Below are 22,187 nucleotides of genomic sequence, written 5' to 3' on the forward strand. Positions count from 1 at the left end.
TGATAATTGTAGCCATCACATAATAACATGAACATGTGACACTGAGTTAAACTGCTCAAAGTTTAAAACTGGATTCATATCTGAATTCCAATATTGTCTAGTACCTATTTTTGTGTATACAGTATTAATCTCTTTCTGGATTCATTTAACACAAATACATGGTGAAATCTGAACACAAGTTACAAATACCATGGTATTGAAGACAGTAACTTCAAGATAATTATTTGAACTCATAATTATGAAGTGTACACTGCATTTGCAGAAAGCAAAGAACATTGAGGAATACTCATACTGTAGAGCTATTGAAGCTGTTTTCCAGTTACATCTCATTCTCTCTCCAGAAAATTGAATATTCTGCTGGAATACATAGAATTCCAATTGGAAGGGGAAATGTGGAGAACCCTGGTGTGTGTGCAGAAGCACTCAGGCATGTGCATCCCTTTAAATCCTGACAATTGTACTGATTCTCTCTCCTGGTTAGCTGAGCTCGCATCACATTTATATATAGGATACATTTTTTTTACCATTCTTCCAATAAAATAATTCGCTGTAATATTGAACCCTCAGTATTACTAAGAATTTTACACTTGTAATGTATTCAAAGTAAATGTGAAAACTTCACCATTTCAATTCTTTTCTCTCCTCACAGTTCAGATTGGAATAAAATCAAAGAAATGAATGCACTATAATTTTATTGCAAGTTAAAATGTATGATGTATCTTCTGCATCTCTTTCTAATCCTCCGAGCTTCTCTCTGTATACGATATAGGGTTACATTCCGAAAAGCAAATGGGAGATGGATACTTCTGAAGCAAAACTAGGTGGGTATTTAATTTCATTTTTAAAATAATCTTATAAAAACACCGTTTGCAAAAACTGCTGTGATCATCTGTCTAAAACAAAATTATAGGAATTGAGTTGGGCATTTTGTTGTTGCTCAATAGTATGTGGTTTTTCTTTTGCAGCTGCCAAACACGCATAATCAAATCCTTTAGGTTATAACTCTGTGCGTAACTTGTGTGATACTGTTAACTTTATACTGACTATGCTTGCAATATTTTATGTTTCATCCAGAATTGCCAAAGAGAATAAGAACAAATGTGGATTCTTATTTACATTGTCCATATATTTATACTATAGAGTTTGGTTAGTCTGTGTGCATTGTTCAGCATTAGCTCTTGTTTGAGTCAGAAAGAAACCACTGGCTTTTTTAAAATGTTGTTAATGGGATATAGTCATTGTGAGATTGCATAATGCTAGAGAAATTTCAGTGTTTCTGAGAAAGAAGATACGGAATACCAGACTCCATCTTTATTCCGTCCTACATTTATTTTCAGCAGTCTTCCATTATAGTATGCTATTGTATTACAGGCCATTGCTATGCAACTATTATTTGAGTCACAAGCCATAGGTATATACTTCCTAACTAGCTATGACTATTCAAATTAGTGAAAGAAAGTGATTCATTTTAAACCCATGATGAAGGATAACTTTTTTCATAGCATATATGAAATTTAAAAATTAATAGCACCTTTTTGGTGAAGATTGCCTCTGCAAGGATTAAGAAGATACAATGTGCATATAATGCTGGACTGTGAACATCAAAGACCTCCTAGTATACTTTAATTTCTGTATTTCATACTGATAACATGTAATTCAACATCAATCATTGAAGCTTTGTAGCACAAAAGACTGAAGGAAGACTCATTTCTTATCATGAATGCTTGACACCCAGAAATTGAAGGTATTCAAGGCAAATCCAGTTATAGGAGGATAGGTTAATTGACTTAGTGGCTATCTTAATAAGCTGTTGGTATACTTGAAAGCAGTACTTTGGATTGCATTTATTTAGTAGCTTCATTGATTAACTGACAAAGTATATGTAGTGGCCCAGGAGAGATAGAATCAGGATGTTGTTGTATGCTTACTTATTTATTTGCATGCCCTAAAAAATCTTGATGTACAATGAAAACTATGCATCTTTATTATATAGCTTTTTTATCAGTTTTGGCACCTTTTCTGCTGCTGTGTTCTGTTGATGAGCTATTTCAGAACAACATAATAACTAAGGTATACCTAACAACATTGGTCATGTTTGAAAGCTAAGTAGTTTATAGGGAAGGGGGTTGCTACAGAAGGTATGCCTGTTCATAGAATGTACTTCTTAACGCCAAATGTATATTAGGGGTTTGTGATATTTGCATGACATGAAAGAGTATCTTGATGAGTCTGATAGTTTGGCAGTGGGTACATACTGTTCATGTTAAAGTGCACACATTTCAGCACATATAATGAGTTGTTTTGCATCTGACACAATGCATACTACATTTCTCTTTCTCGCATGGTTGTCTATAATCCAAGAATCTTCGCAAGTACACTCACACATTTTTATTCTTTCAGGATCTTATGTACGTTGTTATGCAGTGTTGTCTCATAGTCCCAATGGTTCCATATATTTTCAGCCTTCTAGAATATTTGTGGGTTCAAAGTTGATAAGTGCCCCTGAGGTGATCTTGAGCTATAGAGAAGAAGAGGAATAGTACATTCAGATATTCATAAGGGAAGTGAAGGAACTTTAGCTAAGTGGTGAAGGATATATTTTACAAGCAGACTGTCTCAGATTCTATGCTTGGCATTTCCAGGCAGGATGGAGAAAGAGTCCTGCCTGAAGCCCTTGAGAGTCTCTGCTGGTCAGTGTCAACAGTTCTAGGCTAGACTGATTAATAGGCTGAGTCAGTAAGAGATAATTTCCTATGTTCCTATGAAGTGGCAAAGAGTTACATATGAGCAAAGGGAGGAGGCTCCAGAAATTCTTTTAATTTGCAGCAGTTGTACTAGAGCCAAATGATGTAGACCAGTTGTCTGATAGGGACACCCAGAATAATGTGTGTGTAGATCACTGGCTTTATGCACTCTATGCTACCGCACGATTTGTTTTCTGAGATTCTTGTAAATACATCAATAGTTTCATAAGAATAATACAAATTGAATCTGACTTGTTTTTGGCTTTTTAAAGCAAGGAAATGGTCTGAACTTTACTATTTAAAAGTATTTGTAACCTAACTTGTATGTTGTGATTTGAAGTAGCATATAGCTGAAGCTAGATGGATATTTAAGTTAGTTAGGTATGGATGAGAGTTTAATTCCTCCCTGTGTCTTCTGGGAGAAGAGTCAGTCTGTGTGGCCTTGGGCACGCTGTACAGTCCCAGAGTGTTTCCGGAATAAGACAACAGGATGCTGCTTCTGATAATGTCTATCTAGAAATCTCTGGAAAGGGTCTCTGTTTATTGGAAGTATCTTGATGGTGCATAATTATTATTCATTATAACATCGTCGATTAGAATGTTAAAATGTTCCAATTAAATTATATATAGTAGCACTAGAAAAAAGAATTTAAAACAATTTTAATTAGCCCCATAAGGAGTTTTAAAACAACATTGAAAAGGAAGGATCCTTTAAACCTTTGAAAAGCAGTCTATACAAGTAGTATCTTAAAAATGGTCAAGGTAAGGTCTCTGAGCAATTGTACATAAGTTCTACACCAAAATCAAAAACGGTATATCCTTCATCTGTTGGAAACAGCTTGACAACACATAATTGTTGAAGTGAGGGAGACTCTGAGCAAAGTCTAAAATTTTAGTAATTGGGCAGACATGTATAGACATGGGCAATCCTTCAGCCATCCTTATCTCAAGCCAGTGATGTGAACCTTTATTAGGTGAAAGTCATCAGTCTGAAATGTGCCCACAAAGAAATTGATGGACTGTGAACCTATTACAACCCTGGTGAGATAATGTTTCTTATTGTCACTACCAATTAACAGCCTTGCTACCACACTCTGAAGTTTCTGAACAGAATAATTCTGATATGATACCTTTTTTTAATGGCTGTAGTTGGTATGCTGGTTGGAGTTGTGCTATGAGCCAGGGAGACTACCTGAACATCGATCAATATAAGGCCAGATGTAACATCATTACCAAATAGTTAATTCCTTTATTATTATTATTATTAGACTTTTACCCTGCCCCCCTAGAAAACGTCTACTCGAGGCAGCTTACATGGATAAAAGCACAATATGATAATATAAAAATCATCTAATACACAATTCTAACACTTATTTCTAAACAGCATATTACCAAGATGACATAACTCAAGAAAGAAAAAATAAGGATCAGCTAATTGACTGGAGGGAAGGCCTGCCTGAAGAGCCAAGTTTTTAAATGGCTTTTGAAAACACCCAGCGAGGGTGCCAGACGAATTTCAGTTGGGACGGTGTTCCATAGCCGAGGGGCCACTGCCGAGAAGGCCCAGTTTCTTGTTTTTTCCTTCTGGGCCTCTCTCAGCGTTAGTCCCCTCAGCTTTCTCTGCTAGCTATGTCGAGTGATTCGGGTAGATCTAGGTGGAAGAAGACGATCTGCCAAATACCGAGGTCCAAAACTGTTTAGGGCTTTATACATAATCGTTAACACTTTGAAATCAATGCAGAAACGGATGCGCAACCAGTGCTGAGCAGCCAGAGTGGGGGAGATATGCTGATATTTTCTCACCCCACTAAGAAGCCTGGCTGCCGCATTCTGGACCACTTGAAGTTTCCGCATCAATCTCAAAGGCAGCCCTACATAGAGTGCATTACAATGGTCTAATCTCGAGATTACAAGCGCGTGGACTAGAGTAGGAGGGGGCCCCCATCAAGATAAGGTCACAGCTGGGCAATCCGCCATAGATGAAAATAGGCGGAACGGACCACGGATGCCACCTGGGTTTGCATGGTAAGCGCCGGGTCCAGATGTATACCCAAGCTGTAGACCTCACTCTTTGTGGTAAGGGTCATCCCCCCAAAAGAAAAGGAGTCACCTAGACCGGTAATGGAGGGACCAGCCACCCTCAACACCTCCGTCTTGTCCGGGTTCAGCCTCAACCCATTCAGCTACATCCATTGCAGTACAGTCTCCAGGCAGCACTGAAGGGACAGAACGGCATCCACTGAAGTAGGTGAAAAGGAGATGTAGACCTGTGTGTCATCAGCGGAGAGGGCAACATGACATCCTTTTGCCCACCAAGACTATCCACCCCCACTGATGAATTTGTCGCCCCAGTGCAAGAAAACTAACATTTTTCTATTACCCCTTTCAGAGCTTCCAGAAATTTCATTAGTCTTGTGCCCTGCATGTCGTGTCACCAGTGAAAATTTAATAGCACTTTGGGAATGCTTTTGTCACTGGATGCATGGCATACAGGGCATGTGTGCCTTGTTTATAATTCCAATGTTTGGTGATAAGGCTAACAGCATTTGTAAGAGCTTTAATCGGATCTGCCATCCAGAACAGGCCAAATCCATCTTGGTGATCCTAGACTTTGGCTTTAGCTGGCAATACGTCATTGAACACCAGCCATCAGAAAGCGATGGCGGGAGAAGAGTGTCTGCATTCATTCTGTGTTTGGGGATTTTCCAAAGACATTTGGTTTCCTCTTTGAGAATGAGGATGCTGGACTTCATGGACCTTCTATCTTATCTGACAAAGCTGTTTTTGTGATTTTATATTTTATGAGCTACAGTTCGTTGGCTCTTTTCTAGTCCATTACCAGCTCTGAACAGCTGGTCAGAGCATCCACAGAACTACCTGGAGTAGATGGGAAGGCACAACTCTATATCATTAGCCTGTTGGTATTTTTCTCTGATTTTTCAAATGAATGTTTTTAGAAATTTCAGGTAGATATTAAACAGCATGAGGGACAACATAGAACTTCATGGAACCATGCAGCACACATGCCATAGAGCATAAGAGCAGTTTTTTAGCACGGTCTTGTGAAACTGGTTAATTAGATGACAATGCGGACACAGAACCACAGAACCTTCACTTGCCATCTGAACATTATGGACAATCCAGAACTGTACTATAGTAAACCCCCCTCCTGATGAAGATTATCAGACAAGGCAGCCTAGGACGATGATCAGTCAATCTATTGTTTTATTTTTCATTTTCTCAACGTGAAGTTCAATTAGATGTTGTGATCTCAGCTAGCTTTCTGTATATTTTGCTTTGAGTGCGCTCTGGTCAACATCAAAGAAGTGCTATAATGTGTTGGGTTCTGGATTTGTTGTAAATGCTGCCCATAGTGTGCTCATATTAACATGCATTCTGCTGCATATTTTGCTCTCTACTATCTTTCTGGATACCTGTTTGCAAAGGCAGCAGTATTTCAAAAATATTGCCAATGCTAAATTGTCATGAGTCCATCTGACAACTTTAGTTGTGCAATAAATCTTTTTGTGCATTGATCTCAACATGATGTCAATAGCAACTCAAAACTTGGTGAAAGCAGAAACCAGTTCTGGTACAGATTTAAAGTTTGTCTCTACTCGGTCATTTTATAAAAAACTGCTTCTATGAAATGGTTTATGCTTTGCGGAACATCTTGCCTCTTAAACTGATCTTTGGTTGTTTTACAGTTGCCTAGGTAAGTATTCATTATATATTACACAGTTTGAAAAGTTTCACTTCACATTTCAAAAACATACAGAAAGTAAGGAATGAAACATGGAGAACAAGAAAAAAGAACAAAATATTAAGAAGTTGCTCACTGAACGAGCAGTGATTTCTTTATTACTCATTTTATCTCCCTTTTCTATTTATTACATATGTCATTTCTATATCACTCGAGTGAAATAAGTATCTCACCCAGATGTGCTTGTTAATGCTTTGATTCAGAACCATTTTTTTGCCTGAACTATTACTGAAATAGAAGTAAAGGTGTGCGAGCTGTTGGGAAGGTAGAGCAAACACAACGGGAAGATACATTCCCTTCCTTTCAGTAGCAGCTCTTGAAGTTCTTGATTGACTGCAGCTTTGAAGTGACTTCACATGGAAAAGAAAATCAGCAAAGGACTCATATACACACACATACACACACAGTTTCCATTTGTATACAAAACTGTTTGGATCATTGTTCCAGTTTTTGACATTTCTGGCATGGCTGTCTTCCTTATATCAGATAACGTACTACACCATTAAACCATATAATCTTAAGTGCATATACATTCTTCTTCCTTATGTCACTTTTACACATTAATTGTGCTGTATCAGCAAATGGTTTGTATAATCTCAGAAGATTTCAAACCGTTTACTACAGAATGCTGAAGTTGCTTATTTCTGGCAGTTTTTGCATTTGGCATCTTTCTATGAAACCAGCTATTCATTTGCCCTTAATTAATTCAGTAATCTATTTATGGGATATTTGCCACTTTTCAGGCTTGAAGTATTTTCAGCAGAAAAGTGATATAGGTATGAATTATAGTAACACAGATTATTTCAAGCTGCATATTTCTAAATGTGCGATATATATATATACATATTTCTGATGTCATTTGCTAAATTAAATATAGCTGCAACACCTACTTATACTGAGAAATAAGTATTAATGATTTGTTAGGGTCTGTCCTACAATCAGAGATCATAGGAGATTTGCTGTTTTTGCTAACAGCCATTTAGACAAACTAAAACCTTAAAACACTCTATTTTATAATTTCACATGAATTTACTTGTTGGAAAAAAGTTCACTCTACCACACAACACTGTGAACTTGTGAAAAACACATTTCATGCATACGAAAACTCTTTGTCAGCTTTAATACTCATTTCACTTATTCACATTTATTTGCATGTTGTCTGTAGAAACTACTTCCTAATAATGTTTCCGAAAAGGAAAAAAATAGTTTGCCTGTTACATTTTTAAAAAATATTCATGCAACTGCAATTCTGTACTTTCAGTTGTCATATTGGTGCAAGCAAAGGAAGAAATTTTAAATTACTGTACTCATTGACTTAACCCCATTGCAGCTGATACTCTGCACCACAGTTACATTCCTTGGAGAAACAATAAAATAAAATATGTGGTGGAGCCCCTGATATTTATTTGCTATAGCACTGGCCTAAGATGAAGAACAAAATATTCCTTTCACCCATTGTAGTATATGGACTCTATGTTTATCCAAGATATGAAGGTTTTCTCCATTCTCTCTCTATATATATCTACATATATTACAGACCTAAGGACTGATGCTTCAGACGTGGAAATGGGTTTTTCCTGGGTTTATTCCATTCATCAAGACATCCCAAAACATGCTGATTCCACTGATAACACCATCTTGCCCTTTTGAGAGTATTCCCATGCATTTTATTTGTGTTGGACATTATACACAGTTTTCTTCTTTAACCCTAAGGCTGTATGTTTGTTCTCAGACAAGTTGGATGGATTGCGAACTGGTGCTAAAAGGAAACGTGATTGGGAGGCAATTGCCAGCAGAATGGAAGATTATCTTCAGCTTCCAGATGATTATGATACCCGTGCTTCTGAACCTGGAAAGAAGAGGGTAATAAATGTCACTTCAAATGTAATGTCTCAAAGAGATTCACCTAGAAGGCTTGTAAAAGATCAAGAGTTGTCTGTTTCCGTTCCTTTAGATTTGGTGACACTCAGGTGCTACCGCTTTTGTTTTTCTTTTCTTTTTTCCTCCCCCCCCTCTTTTTTTCTTTCATTTGGTTCCATTTCTGTCGCTGGCAAAACTTTTGAAACTGAGCATCTCTTTTAAAAGACAAAAAAAGTAAAGTTTAATATTCTGCACATAAAGGCAAGGAGGACAAAAAGGATCCTATAGAGAGCTGAAGAAACTGAGAATAGAGATGCTTGGTAGATGCACATTTTAGATTAAGGGCACATGTTAAGGATATCCTCTGAAGTTCCTTCGGATTCTTATAACATTTGCTGCTGCTCACAGACCTGTGCCAAATTTTTATGAAGATTTAATACCTGCTGCCATTCTTCCCCAGATCCTATGTTGAGGAGAGGAAAGAATAAGGAAGAACACCTTTGTTGCTTAGGCACTAGATGATGCTCACAAAGACGCTACCCTATGCTGTTATCTTTATTGCCACATTTTGATTTAGGTGGATGATAACCAGATAGAATGAATTTGCATGTGTTGGGATATACAGTACAATAAAATGCATCTTGAATTCATATCCCTTGTCTGGCTCAAGCATCAACTAAATGCAACTGGATCGGAATAAGGTAGCAATTGGACCTGTTGCCATGGCAATGGGAAATTTGCTTCTCAAGCACCTGCTTTGAGAGCAGTTTTGTGTTCTTTCAGAAAGGGTTGCAAAATTGCTGAATTCTAGGCAGAAATTATTGTGAAACTTTTGCTTTGGGAATAGTGCTAGCCTCATTATTAATGAACAAAAATACAAATGCATGGTCAATCCATGATATCATCATATGTTCAGAAAAGATACAAAAAGGGGCTGTCATATTATACATTCCTGTTATTGGTGCCTCTTGATAATGAGTTGTTCCTCTTGGAACGATTTCCCTGAGGAAAGATGTATAATTTGTAAGTGACGCTTACATGTTACTGCCAGTGAATGAAGCATTCCTTGTGAAGACACAGCTGTGTTATATAATTTATAGTGCTGTGGCGCCTCGACTTACGACTAACTCGAAATGGTCGTAAGTTGAAGCACCATTTCCCATTGAAATGCATTGGAACGCAATTAACCTGTTCCAGCAAAAAAATAATAACCCCCCCCCCAAAAAAAAGCACACAGCAAGCCCAGTTGGAAGGCATGGGGCTTTTAAAAAACCAAAAAAACAAACCAAAAATAAACAGCAAAGCAAGCTCCGTCACTGGGGCTTTTAAAAAAAACCAAAAATAAACAGCAAAACAAGCTCAGTCACTGGGGCTTTTTAAAAAAACCAAAAAACAAAACAAAACAGCAAAGCAAGCTCCATCGCTGGGGCTTTTTTAAAAAAAATCAAAAATAAAGCACACAGCAAACTCTGTCGCTGGGGCTTTAAAAATAACAAACCAAAAATAAACAGCAAAGCAAGCCCCGAAGTTGCTGGGACTGTTAAAAGAAACCCAAACCAAAAATAAACAAACGAGCAAGCCTCGTCACAAGGCGTTGGGCCTGCAAAAAACACACCAAAAAACAAAACAACATAGCAAAGAAACATACCACCCCAGCCCAAAACCACGCTGCAAAACCCACCCAGAGCAATTTTTAAAAAGCAGAAAGCAGCACCTTACCAGTCAGCCTCCTCGGATCACACACACTCTAACTGCTGGGGCGAAAGAGCCAGAAAGAAGCAGCGTCATCGCCACCTACAGTTAGCAATTTGAATTTCCTGCCTTTTCCCCCTGCCTTTTTGTCTTCGTAACTGGAAGCTCCAGCCACAAGTCGAAGCAAAATTTTGCGGCCCGAGCTGGTCATAACTCGAGGTGGTTGTATGTTGGGAAGTTCATAAGTCGAGGCACCACTGTAGTTACAAGTGAATAATACAAAAGCAAGTTCTTTCCTGGGAAATTATTGTTCAGTAACATTTATGTGAGGAATATGCACTGATGTAGGACAGTACGTAAAAGAAAGCAAAGTAGTGTGTTTGCATCATTGTCTGGCACTTCTTCCCCTAAGAGAAAAGCCATTATCTGACTTCCAAAATTACAGAGCTGAAAGTAGGCCAAGGCAAAGCTTTGTCCACCTGTCAGCCAATATAGTATTCAACTTTAAAGAGTTACCATTCCTTTTCTAAATGATCTGAAATCTTTGCCGAACCGAAAACTGAATTTTTTAAAAAAGTTTCAGTTCCTGAAATGAATTTCATCCTGGTGGTGTATTCTTTGTAGGTGAGGTGGGCAGACCTTGAAGAGAAAAAAGATGCAGACCGAAAGAGGGCTATTGGCTTTGTTGTGGGACAAACAGATTGGGAGAAAATCACAGACGAAAGTGGTCATTTTGCTGAGAAAGCCCTCAATCGCACGAAATACATCTGATGCAGTTGTCAAATGCATTATTTTCAAAGAGAAAGGTAAGAACTAAACTTTCCATATCTTTGTGTGCTTCAGAAACTAAAGGCTGTAACTCCTCCTTGGACACTGGGGCATCAGTAGACTTCTCAATTGTGCAAGTGCAGTCTGTACAATCTGATGTCTAACCTGTATTGTTCATGATGATTAGAAGAAATGAATAGCACAGTCTAAAACTATAGCAGTAAGAAGTGTTTCAAGAAACAGCTGACTTTGTCAGCAATGTGGCTCTTTCACCCATCTGCCCAAAACTTGCTCCTTTTTTCTGTAACAGTTGTCTTTTTTTTCTGCAGGCCAGTTTGGTGACAACTGAACACAGGGTGGCAAAGGAACTGTCATTCCTCATCATGAGAGTTGTACGATTATTTTCTTTTAAAATTTGGGTGTTTTATTTTCTTGGCAAACCTTCATATTTTAACTGGTGATGTCCAGCACCCCAAGTTATATGGAGTCCTCTTGCATCCAAATGTGAAAGAAAGGGGGGGGGGAATTTGTGTTAAAATTGGTAGTTTTAAGGTTTTATGTATGCAGTAGAATGGAAGAGTAAGGCCAAGCACATTTCCTCTGCTGTACTGTCACAGAATGTCAGCATAACTGTTGCATTGTTGCTTTGTGGCTGTTTGTTATTTTATACTGTACAAACTTTGTAGTTTATTGTACTAGAAAACAGAACAATAAACATTCACTAATAACTTGGTGAATGATGTAGTTGGCTCTATTTTATGTGTGGTTTTTTTATTTGTGTGAAAGTGTTACGTGGCAGAATGTTGCATGGCCCTGTGGTACTGGGGACACATGAATGAATCCCAGTAACAGTGCAGAATCCTTTTGTTCATAAAGGTGTTCTATATTCTTTTAAACCTCCTCTTCAACACATTTTTATTCTTCACACAAAAAATTAAACATGTACACAATCACCAGAAAGTGTTCAAGTATGCATGGAGAAAATTTACCGTATAATAATTCCTGAGAAGAAGGCTTTGTTTCATGTTGTAGAAAAAGTGATTTGTCTGAGCAACTTTTATGTAGTGCTCCCTCTGTCTTGTGGCATGCACAGGCTCACATGCTTGCTAATGAAGAAATTGGCTTTGTCCTTTCAGAATTCTAATGCACTAATTTTAGGTTGTGAATTGTACGGATGGTGAAGATACTAGATTATCTGAATGGGTCTTAGTTAAATCTTCAAAATTGTTGTCTACAGTTTCACTTCAGATGTGGGGGAGGAGCATGGTGGCCTGAAAGTTACTTCAACAACTCTTCTTAGTTGGTCAGTTCATATTACCTTGCAAAGGATTTCTATTCATGAACACATAAGTACTGAAAATGTCATTTTTGTGTATTGAAGGAGGACCACTGTTTCATATTTAATGAATGGCTTGTTATTGTAATGCATTTCTTTACTTGACATTTTTCCAGTCTAATTAATTATGTATAATTTTAGAGGCTGTTTCCAAAATGAATAATAGAATATCTGAATGTTAAAGGCTACAAAAGCTTATTTGTGTGTCTCGTTTCTCATTATAGAGCACTTTGAACCTTTTCTCATTTACCTTTTCATGTTAATTACAAAGAGGCATAGAAAACTGAAATCTTTTAAGCTCATGTAGAGGTCGGGATTACACTCTTACTGTTGTGGAATGAAATATATTATTTGAAGAACAAACGAAGAGCCCCTACGGCTGTTCTCAAAGAATCTCTTGTTTGAACCCCACATGTGGATGTACTTGTCATACCTAAACAATGTGTTAGCCGTGCCCTCCCGCCAATGCAAAAAAGAAAAGCATTGCTTCTGCATTGTACTAACCGTGCAGATTTAATACCAAGTGGAGTAGCTTGGTTTGCTGCTCTTGTATAAGAAAGATCAGAATGATTGGAAATAAAACAAATTTCCAAAGTACAGTACAGAAAATCACTTTGCTTATGAAGGTGTTCTGTACATGTGGTTCTTCATTCAATTGTAAACATGCTGAAATCTGCCCGTTCTTGATACTGCCTCTCATGGTGGGTGCTTATCTTCACTTTTTGCTTCAAGGTTCTTACATCTAATCTGAGATTTCTATGAATTTATAGGAGTGGGTCACAAAAGTAATTATCAAGATTCTCATTTAATCTCATTTGTTCTGTGGATTGCACTTCTGGAATAATCATCACTATAGTACAGTATAACAGAATGAAGTAATGCAGCTTTATATTCTTGAATATTTTGTTTTTATATATAAAAGGAGAAACAGCTTCTGTTAAATTTTGTCTGTTATACTTGAATGCAGCTTGATGTTGGCAGGTTTATATAAAATATCAAATGGGCAAGAGGAAGAACTTAATCATGCAAAATGTCATGCTGTCAGATATTTCTGGCCTACAACTGTTGAGAGAAAAGGGCGTGGCGGTTCAAAAAGAAATTCTGGATAGCCATGGTTGCCTATGCTTATAGTTCCTGAGCTACTCTTTGTGCATTGTTTGTCTGTTGGCACAGTATCCATTGGGCTCTTGTTCCCTGGACATATACATTGCTGACACAGTGGAGAGATTATTCTTGTCCAACTAATACGTTTCCGTCAGATGTGAGTTCATTCTGTTCAGATACATCTGGTTATGGATGATTGTACTCCACTTGTTGGCTTATGATTGTTTGCTCACCATTGTTTGGTGCCTTTTTGTGCATCCAAGGCTCATGCTATGATTCGCTGCATTAGTTTGAACCAGTGGTGTATTCAGGGAAGGACTTCATATATACTCCTCTGCCCCAATGCCACAGGAAATTTGTTGCACTAGCTGGAATACAGCAATACAGACTATTGTATATTTGTTAAATTCTCTAATGCATAGTTCACTGGTCACCATTGATTATGTTTTAAGTGTACAGTATTTAAAGTGTCCATCTTCCTTTTCTTCTTTTTTATTCTGTGGGCAGCACTTCTGGGAAACCTTCCTCATCAGATGCAATTGTTGTCAGAGAATGAGGGCTACCATATTCGTTTTACTTTGTTTTTCTGCATTTACATCTTTTTTGCATTTGAGCAAATATTCAAGGAATATAGTCAAAGCAGAACTATGTGCAGTAATAAATGCAAAGGTATCAAAATGATAACAAGCATTTCCTTAAATAAAAAATAACACACAGGAGAAAATAAAAGCACTATACCAGCATAAAATCTGAATGATTTTTGCAGAAGTATAACCTGCAAAAGTTTATTGAAATAAACGAGTCTTTACTGGCCATTCACAATAGTTGTGAAGAGGACAGTCAGATCATTCTTGGGAAGCTGCTTCAAATTTGGGATACAACTTCTGAAAATGCACTTGCTTGGGTACCATTCACCATTTTTCTGAAGTGGAGTCTCACAGTGAAAAAGGTAATGTCTAGCTGATGGACTTTTAGAAACATCTGGATGACCATGATTGAAGAGAGGAGGTTCAATTAGATGGATATTTGTTCTGGTAAAGCTGTTCTTATGTATGTGGCTGTTGTTGCACACATGATTCAAGCAAAATTCATTCACATAAAATTTACTTTCAAACTCCTGTAGGATCATTTTAACTTAATTAGCTCAATATAATTTACATGAGACACGAAGGAGAAATGGATAATCCAACTTTAAATTGCATGGTGTTCAGCACTACTTATGGCTATGCAATGGCTGAAATCTAGAATAGTCCCTTTGAATCAGTGGAACTCACAGAGGGGTTGGCTGAACAAATTACCACTGATTTAATGGGCCTCCTCTAGTTACAACTTACTGTTAGAATTTATTAACATACTTTGGGCATAGATTCCCTATTTGAACAGGGAGGAACAACATTGTAAATTGAATGGCAATGATCATTTCAGGAAATTTTCATTTCATTTACCTGCAATCCTCCAAGGCATGGGTCCCCAAACTGAGGGTCGTGACTCCCAAAGACGGCACATCGTGTTTTTGGGGGTGGTTTGCAGCAGCTGAGTCCAGCCCCAAAAGAGGAGCCTTATGATAGTAGCAAGAGGTGCAGTGGCACTTCCCCCCCTAGCCCTGTCCCGCTCAGTCCAGTCTGGGAGATAAACAGCTACCTCCATCTGAGAGGAAGTGGAGGTTGATAGAAGGGGGAAGAGAGAAAGCTTGAGAGGAGGTGGTGTCAGGGCTCCTGTTGCCGTATAGAGTGAGAGGGTCTCTGGGTCAGCCAAGTGAAGCCACAGGATGCCATGGAGGACATCAACTGTAGTGTGAACACCTCTGCCAAAGTGTGGAATCTACAAGAACTGGTGAAGAAGCTGGATCAACAAAATAAGCAACTTTGCATTTATAGTGCTTGTGGGGCACCAGGAGGCAGCCTGAAATGGCTTTCCAGTAGTAGCAGAAGTGGAGGATCAAGTTCTTCCATGCTGCTGCTGCTGCTGCTGACCCCACTGCTGCCTCTTGTAGCCCCCATTGCTCTGCTATCACTTCTCTTCTCCAGCAGCTGCTGGATCTCAAGAACCACTGCCTCAGTCCCAAGGCCAGGCCCGGGCAACCTCTTCCAAGCAAGGAACACGGAGCTGGTGGCAGCGACTTGGCCACCACGGAGGTTGCAGTAGCAGCGAGAGCCGCGGAAGATGAGACAGGCTGGTGAGAAGTAAGGGGGTTGGAGATAATGCTGTCTGGGTTGGGTATGTTTGGTTGACAGAAATATGTAAAACTGACTCTATCAATATTTAAATGTGGACCAGTACAATTTTCCTTCTCTCTTATGCACATGTTGTGGTGCAGGGAGGGAGGAGAAAGACAGTTGGACATGTCACTTTCTGCATCCCTATTATTGCTTTAAAAACTATTTCAATATGTTTTCTTTATCCTGTTAAAATGCCTTTTTATGTACATTTTCTGGTGGTGGTTGCAGGTTACTTATTATAAAAGGGGGTCACAACTAAAAAAAATTGGGAAACATTTATTTAAGGGAATTAAACATCTAGTGTTTGATTAACAGTTTGTCTCTGCTTTGTAGAATTCTAGTTGAAAAAAATAAAATATTTATGGATCAAATTATGTGTACAGTAATCTTGTGTGAGTGGAAGCCGCCGCCACTCCATCAGGAGCAATGTACACTCAATTGATTGTTTCAGTGTTACTGTGCTTAGGAGATTAAACATCAGTGGACTTCTTGATCTTTTTATTCTAAAATAAGAGACCCTTGAAAGAAACTACATACTTTCTGCCACTAGCTGTCCTGCTAAAATAGGTAGCATGGGAAAAGATAGGGTTACAGATACTGTCATTGATTGTGGGACACTTCTTAAGGTGAAAGATGAAATGTTTCAATCTATCTTGGAGCACAGCATTTTATAGAGGACTCCCATCTTCTCAGATGGAAGAATGATATCAGCCTCTTCGATATCAATGGCAAAACTGACTTTTGATTAATTATTACAAGTTGGATTACCCCTTCACATGAAAACTGTCAGCATCTGATTAAGGAACTCTGCAGATAAAACTTATGTCTGTATGCTTTTAGGTAAAGGTAAAGATTCCCCTTGACAATTTTTGTCCAGTCGTGTTTGACTCTAGGGGACGGTATTTATCCCCGTTTCCAAGCCATAGAGTCAGCGTTTGTCCGAAGATAATCTTCCGTGGTCACATGGCCAGTGCAACTTAGACGCGGAACGCTGTTACCTTCCTACTGAGGTGGTCCCTATTTATCTACTCGCATTTGCATGCTTTCGAACCACTAGGCTGGCGGGAGCTGAGACAAGCAACGGGCACTCACTCTGTCACGTGGATTCGATCTTACAGCTGAAGATCTACAGACCTTACAGCACAGAGGCTTCTGCGGTTTAACCTGCAGCGCCACCATGTATGCTTTTAACAGACTTGTAAAACAGATGATAATACAATCATTGTGATGACAGTGTCTCTTCTTCTGATGGAGTCTCAGATTTAGTGGTTCAAGTGAACATTTCTCTTTAAGAACAGCCAGGAATTATTCCTATTGTCACTGCTGAACCCTGATGTCCAGCATCTTTGACTTTGGTGGCAAGGATCTCAACGGACTAGTCTCATTTTTACCATACAATACAAACAAGCATGTCCTCCATGTGTCCCCTGATAGCAGACGCTTAACAGAAGAGAAGCCCATATTTATATATATATTTTCAGTTGGCAGATGTTTATTCTATTTCAGTACTTAAACTCAGGCACTTTCTATAAATCTAGGCTCTCCAGCTTCCTCATTCTATCCTCTCCATCTTTCTATTCTTTGAGATTATTTTCATTTTTTGTGGAGAGTAAATATTGCATTTGGAAAAGGTGTGAATTAGGCAGATTTAATGATGTATTGGCTATGCTGAATATATGTATAACAAAAGCAATTAAAAATAATAGCAAAACAAGACTATTTACAAATGTTTTATTGTTGTTTATAAATCTGATGACAAAGCAGTGGATCTTTTTCTCTCAAGACTGCATATTCATTGCCAAGGTTACCTCCTTAAGTGATGGCTAAAGGAAAAGGGGATGCCTCAGTCTTCAGCTACCTTTTCAGCTACTTTAATTGTGAATCTTTGGTTCCAGTCGTGCTGGTTCCTGCAGCATAAGACAGTTGTACCAATGCTAATTCAAAACTCCACAGTTCTATAGCAGCGTGATTAACTGTCAGTTTCAGAGACTTGATCCTGGAAATCCTGAATTTGGGCAATTCAGGCTTCATGCTGAAATCAGATGTGGCCTCACGGGGCCACAAATGGGCAAGTGCTGGAGATGGTATTTCCATTAGACTCTGTGTTTCCCAGTGGCTACTGTTTTGGTACTGCTGAAGGCAGAATGCTGAATGAAATAGTCCTTTGGATTGATCGAAAGCAGTATTTTCCTTTTGTGTGGGATGCACAACATCCTACACCCTTGGAAGACCTGACTTTCATTTGTCAACGTACCTGCTTATTACGTTTTCATTCCTTTGTATATACCAACCATTGTCATTCTATGCTCAGATTCTTCATTAACATACAAGTCAACTTACTTTTCTCTGAAACGACATTTGTAAAAATCAAAAACAACTCGTATAAGAGTACACACAACAGAATTAGTTATTCCTAGAACTGTTTTTGATCAATTTTTTACATTTGACTGGTGAAGTAGCAAGTTCTGTGTATGTGTTTAATCCTTCACCAGCCAAGCAGTATACTGAAGTTGTCCTTAATTAATTCTGGAGAGGGGGAAAAAGTGTATATCTACTCTTACGATGCATAACACTAGTGATCTTTAGCATTTGTTTCCATAATGAAAATAAAAATATTTGTCATGATGGTCGTTCTGGCACTTGCCAGTATCTTCTCCACATCTTCCACACTAGAAGTGGGAAGGGATGGAGTGCAGAAAGAAAATACAACAGAACAAACTGTCTTGATGTAGCTGCTGCCCAACATCAATGGGAGCTTTCTGGTGGAAGGGCTGATTCCATCTACATCACAAGTAAGGTATGGAGAATCCATATGTCAAGTAGGATCAAAATGTGCACCATTGAGGCTTGTGTTGTGTTCATGTTCTTATAAATGGAGCAACATTGTTATTTTCACAATAAAGTACCAAAATTGGCACTTAGTATCTTGTGCTGTTTAAAGGAATAATCCCATTATATGTTTTTCTTGACTTGTTTGGCTCAACCAGGGTACTATTCTGCTAGTGGAGGTAATGAACAAGTGAGGTAAGTAGCATAAGCATTCTTCTCAAGCAGAAGTAAGTGTGTGTACAGAACTTGCCAGAGATTGACTTTTGGGGAGGGGGTGGCTGATTTTCCAGTCTGAAATCTGACAGTAACTTGGAGTCAATTTACCAAGCTGGTAAATTACACAAAAGTAGTTCTGAATTGCATTATATATAGGAGTAGAACTGTGCTAGCAATATGACACGTTTCCACTTACACAGGTGAACTTGTAGTCAGTACTAAAAAATTATGTCGCCAGGTAATCTAAATTGTATACTGCAAAACGGTGGATTCTAAAAGCTATAAAATTTTTAAAAAACATAATTTCATGTTTTTCATAATTACATTTTTGTTATTTGTAGCAAAAAAGAACTACTACCTAAATTCAAGAACTACTACCCGTGAGCACACTCCGCCCCCCCCTGCAAGTGCACCGTGTGCATGCATGCTAGTGGGTCACCATGTGCATTAGCATGCTCCACCCCCTGCGGGTGTGCCACACCCCTGCAAGTATGCCACGCCCCCCACACAAGTGTGCCACGCCGCCTCCACCAATCCGTGTTTGGGAAAAGGTTGGGGACCACTGATCTACTGTTTTCTGTGTGCATTGCACTTCTACAAAATCATGGCATGCACATACCTTTACATGCAATGCAATACCGGAAATTATCCTTTAATATCCTTTTCAGAAATGTAATTTTAGAAGCAGGTTATGTTTACTTGGAATGTTTGCGTAGGGACCCAAAGCTTGACTGGGTTATTGTGACACGATGGAGTCTTGAGCTTTTTAGTTTCCCACAGATCTTTCACTGCAAACTGCAAGGAGGTTGCCACTTGATTTTTAAAATACACTGTGCTTCTGAACCTGAACAAACAGATTAAACTTAATCTACAGTTCAGGGAAGTAAGACAGCTTCTAACTATGGTTTAAGAAGCAGATTATTTTAATGAACCATAGTTAAATTAGCCACAGTTCAGCGATGTTAAACAGTGATTAATTGAGAATAGAGGCAAATATTTATGATCTTGCAGCAACATCAGAAGTGTAGATGTTAATATAATGCAGAATCATATTTCAGTGTTACTCCAGGCCTAGTATAATACATTATTGAGGAGATTGTTGGTAAATGTTAACCGCCATTGGGTTAGATGGGCAATATAAAAATAAAAATAAATAAAAGTCTATTTGACAGAATCAGCACTAAGCTGAAAGGAACCAATTGAAAGTTGTTGGAAAATCCCAACTTCAATAGGAAGTATAAAATTAAAACTCAGGTTCAGCTGTGGCAGATTATATTTACTATTTAACTAATTCTGCTGACCTCTCCAGAAGTCCAGCCCAGGAGCATTTTATGTTCCTGGGCTAGACTTAAAGGCTATTTAACTATTCAGAATCAAAGCATATTGTGCAGCAACCCAAACAATTTTAGTCACCCATATTTCATCAAATTTGATTCCAGGGTCCACGCAAAACTAGACTTGCAATATAAACATTATGTCTGAAGAGATACAGTGCTACTAAAGTTCAGACACTGGCCATATACAGGGTTGGATTTGGTTTTCTACATGTAAAAAAACCCATGGACAAAAAAGTGTCTCAACAAATATCCATTTTGCCATTGAAATACATTTTAATTCCAGTTTATGTAATGAACTGAGTCAAAAATGTTCTGTGGTTCCAAGAAACAGAAGTGACATACTTTGTTTTTTAGTGGGTTGGCTCCTTTTGGGGGAACATTGGAATAGTCATTAATTTCAGGAAATGCAAGGTGCAGGTTAAGCCATAATCTGACAGTTCATAATACATTGGAATTAGTATGCAGTCAAAAAATACCCCCCACCTCAGTGCAGACTTTTTTATCTTAATGGGTGGAGGTGAAACAGCTCAACATCAATGTGCAGTTTTCTTTAGATACATTGAGTGAGCCTAGAATTTTACAAATAAGAGTCTTTATATTACGTTTTTCCTAGAGTTTCTAATACCAATATTTCTGTTTGAAGAACTAAATATTGCTTTTGTTCTCTTTCCTCCTAATATTAATGTTATGGCTGGACAGTAGTCTAACAGATCTTAATTTTAGCAAATTTTAACTTGGCCTATTCACATATACATAAATATGTATAGTTCAGTCTTCCTACTTTCTGACTGTAATTATTGAAAGCAGGATGATAACGTATGGCCCTGTATTCTCAGCAACAGTTTTCCTCAACTATGAATCATATATTTAGTTAAAAGGTACAGTAAAATATGAATATTACCGCACATACAATAAGTTCTATAGGAACCACATTTCTTGTTCATTCTTTTCTGACTACACAATAACAATGTCAATTCAGTATTTTCAGAATCTTCCTGCTTCTAAACATTCTATGGCAAGTGTCACCCATTCAGCAGTCTGTTTTACACTATCAACTGATGGCTTACATGTGTAAAACAGCCCTCATGGAGCAAATACTTAGAATGTCTATATTACGTCATCTCATATGACGCTTTTCAGTAGAGACAATTCTCATGTTCAAGCTGAGTATTAAACTCAGCTTGAACATGAGAATCAGCCATTAGTCTGACTAAAAATTCCAAGCACAGGGTTTTGCGTTCCATTATGTAAACATCTGCTAGGTGCGAGGATGGGATCAAACACAGAGATGGGGGATACTTCAGTCAACAGTACTACATGGGAGAAGGACCTTGGAATTGTTGCTGATCATATGTTTAAGTCAAAATTCCAATGTGGCTGCAAAACCGACAAATGCTGTTTTAAGCTGCATGAGGAGAAGTTTAGCCTTCAAATCCCATGAAGTATTTGTTCCCCTCTATTTGGCAGTGGTTGGCCTCATCTTGAGTACTTTGTCCAGTTCTGGACACTGCACTTTAACCAAGATGCTGACAGGATGAAGAAAGACTCAAAGAGCTTTATTTTATATTAATTGTTTTTATTACATGTTTTGTGAGTCCCTCAGAGGAGACTATGTCTAAATGGGTGGCATATAAGCTCAATAAATAAATAAATAACTGGCCATGTGTAACCATGAAGAAGTAAGACTGAGGTCTTTTCAAATACTTGAAAGATATTCATACAGAAGAAGGGCAGGATTTGTTCTCGATCATTCCAGAGTGCAGAACACATAATAGCAGGCTCAAGTAATAGGAAGCCGGATTTCAGTTGAATATTAGGAAAACCTACTAATTGTTACAACAGTATGGAACCAACTATCTCGGAAGGTGGTGAGTGCTCCAAAACTAGAGGCAGCCAAGAGAAAATTAGACAACCATCTGTCAGATATACTTTGATTTGGATTTCTGCATTAAGCAGAGGATTGTACTCAATGGCCTCATTAGGCCCCTTCCAACTCCATCAGTGTAAGATTCTGTGACTCATGATGTAAGAGGTTGTTCCCCACAGGAGCCTATTCAGTGCTATATTCTCTCTCTCTCTCTCTCTCTCTCTCTCTCTCTTTAAGTCAAGTACACTTCCCAGTAGATTTTGTCTCATTATTATGTAATCTATTCTAGATGTAGAGAGGGGAAAAAGTTTACTCCTAAATATATTGTCCCTACAATATCAGCTAAATATTTAATCGGAAAAAGCATATTTATCATTCATTCCTACTGTCTTGTCAGCTAGTTTCTGACAGACTGTAGAAAATTGTGGTGTTTCTGTTTTTCCTGCAGAGCA

The 22,187-nt window shown here is 38.2% G+C and overlaps 1 protein-coding gene across 3 annotated transcripts in view; it reads left to right on the plus strand.

Moving 5' to 3' along the window:
• YLPM1 (YLP motif containing 1) overlaps positions 1-11,564 on the plus strand; it is a 75,456-nt gene extending 63,892 nt beyond the window's left edge. For 2 of the 3 annotated variants that reach the window (XM_072986423.2, XM_072986425.2), the window contains 4 exons: positions 770-821; positions 8,240-8,370; positions 10,684-10,865; positions 11,157-11,564. In XM_072986423.2, coding sequence (XP_072842524.2) covers positions 770-821; positions 8,240-8,370; positions 10,684-10,830 — 330 coding nt within the window. In that variant the 3' untranslated portion in view covers positions 10,831-10,865; positions 11,157-11,564. The remainder of the gene's footprint in view (positions 1-769; positions 822-8,239; positions 8,371-10,683; positions 10,866-11,156) is intronic. The other variant, XR_013544835.1, reaches the window with a different exon arrangement.
• Positions 11,565-22,187: the final 10,623 nt, after the last annotated feature.

The sequence above is a fragment of the Pogona vitticeps genome, chromosome 1, assembly GCF_051106095.1.
Source record: "Pogona vitticeps strain Pit_001003342236 chromosome 1, PviZW2.1, whole genome shotgun sequence".
Classification (NCBI taxonomy): domain Eukaryota; kingdom Metazoa; phylum Chordata; class Lepidosauria; order Squamata; family Agamidae; genus Pogona; species Pogona vitticeps.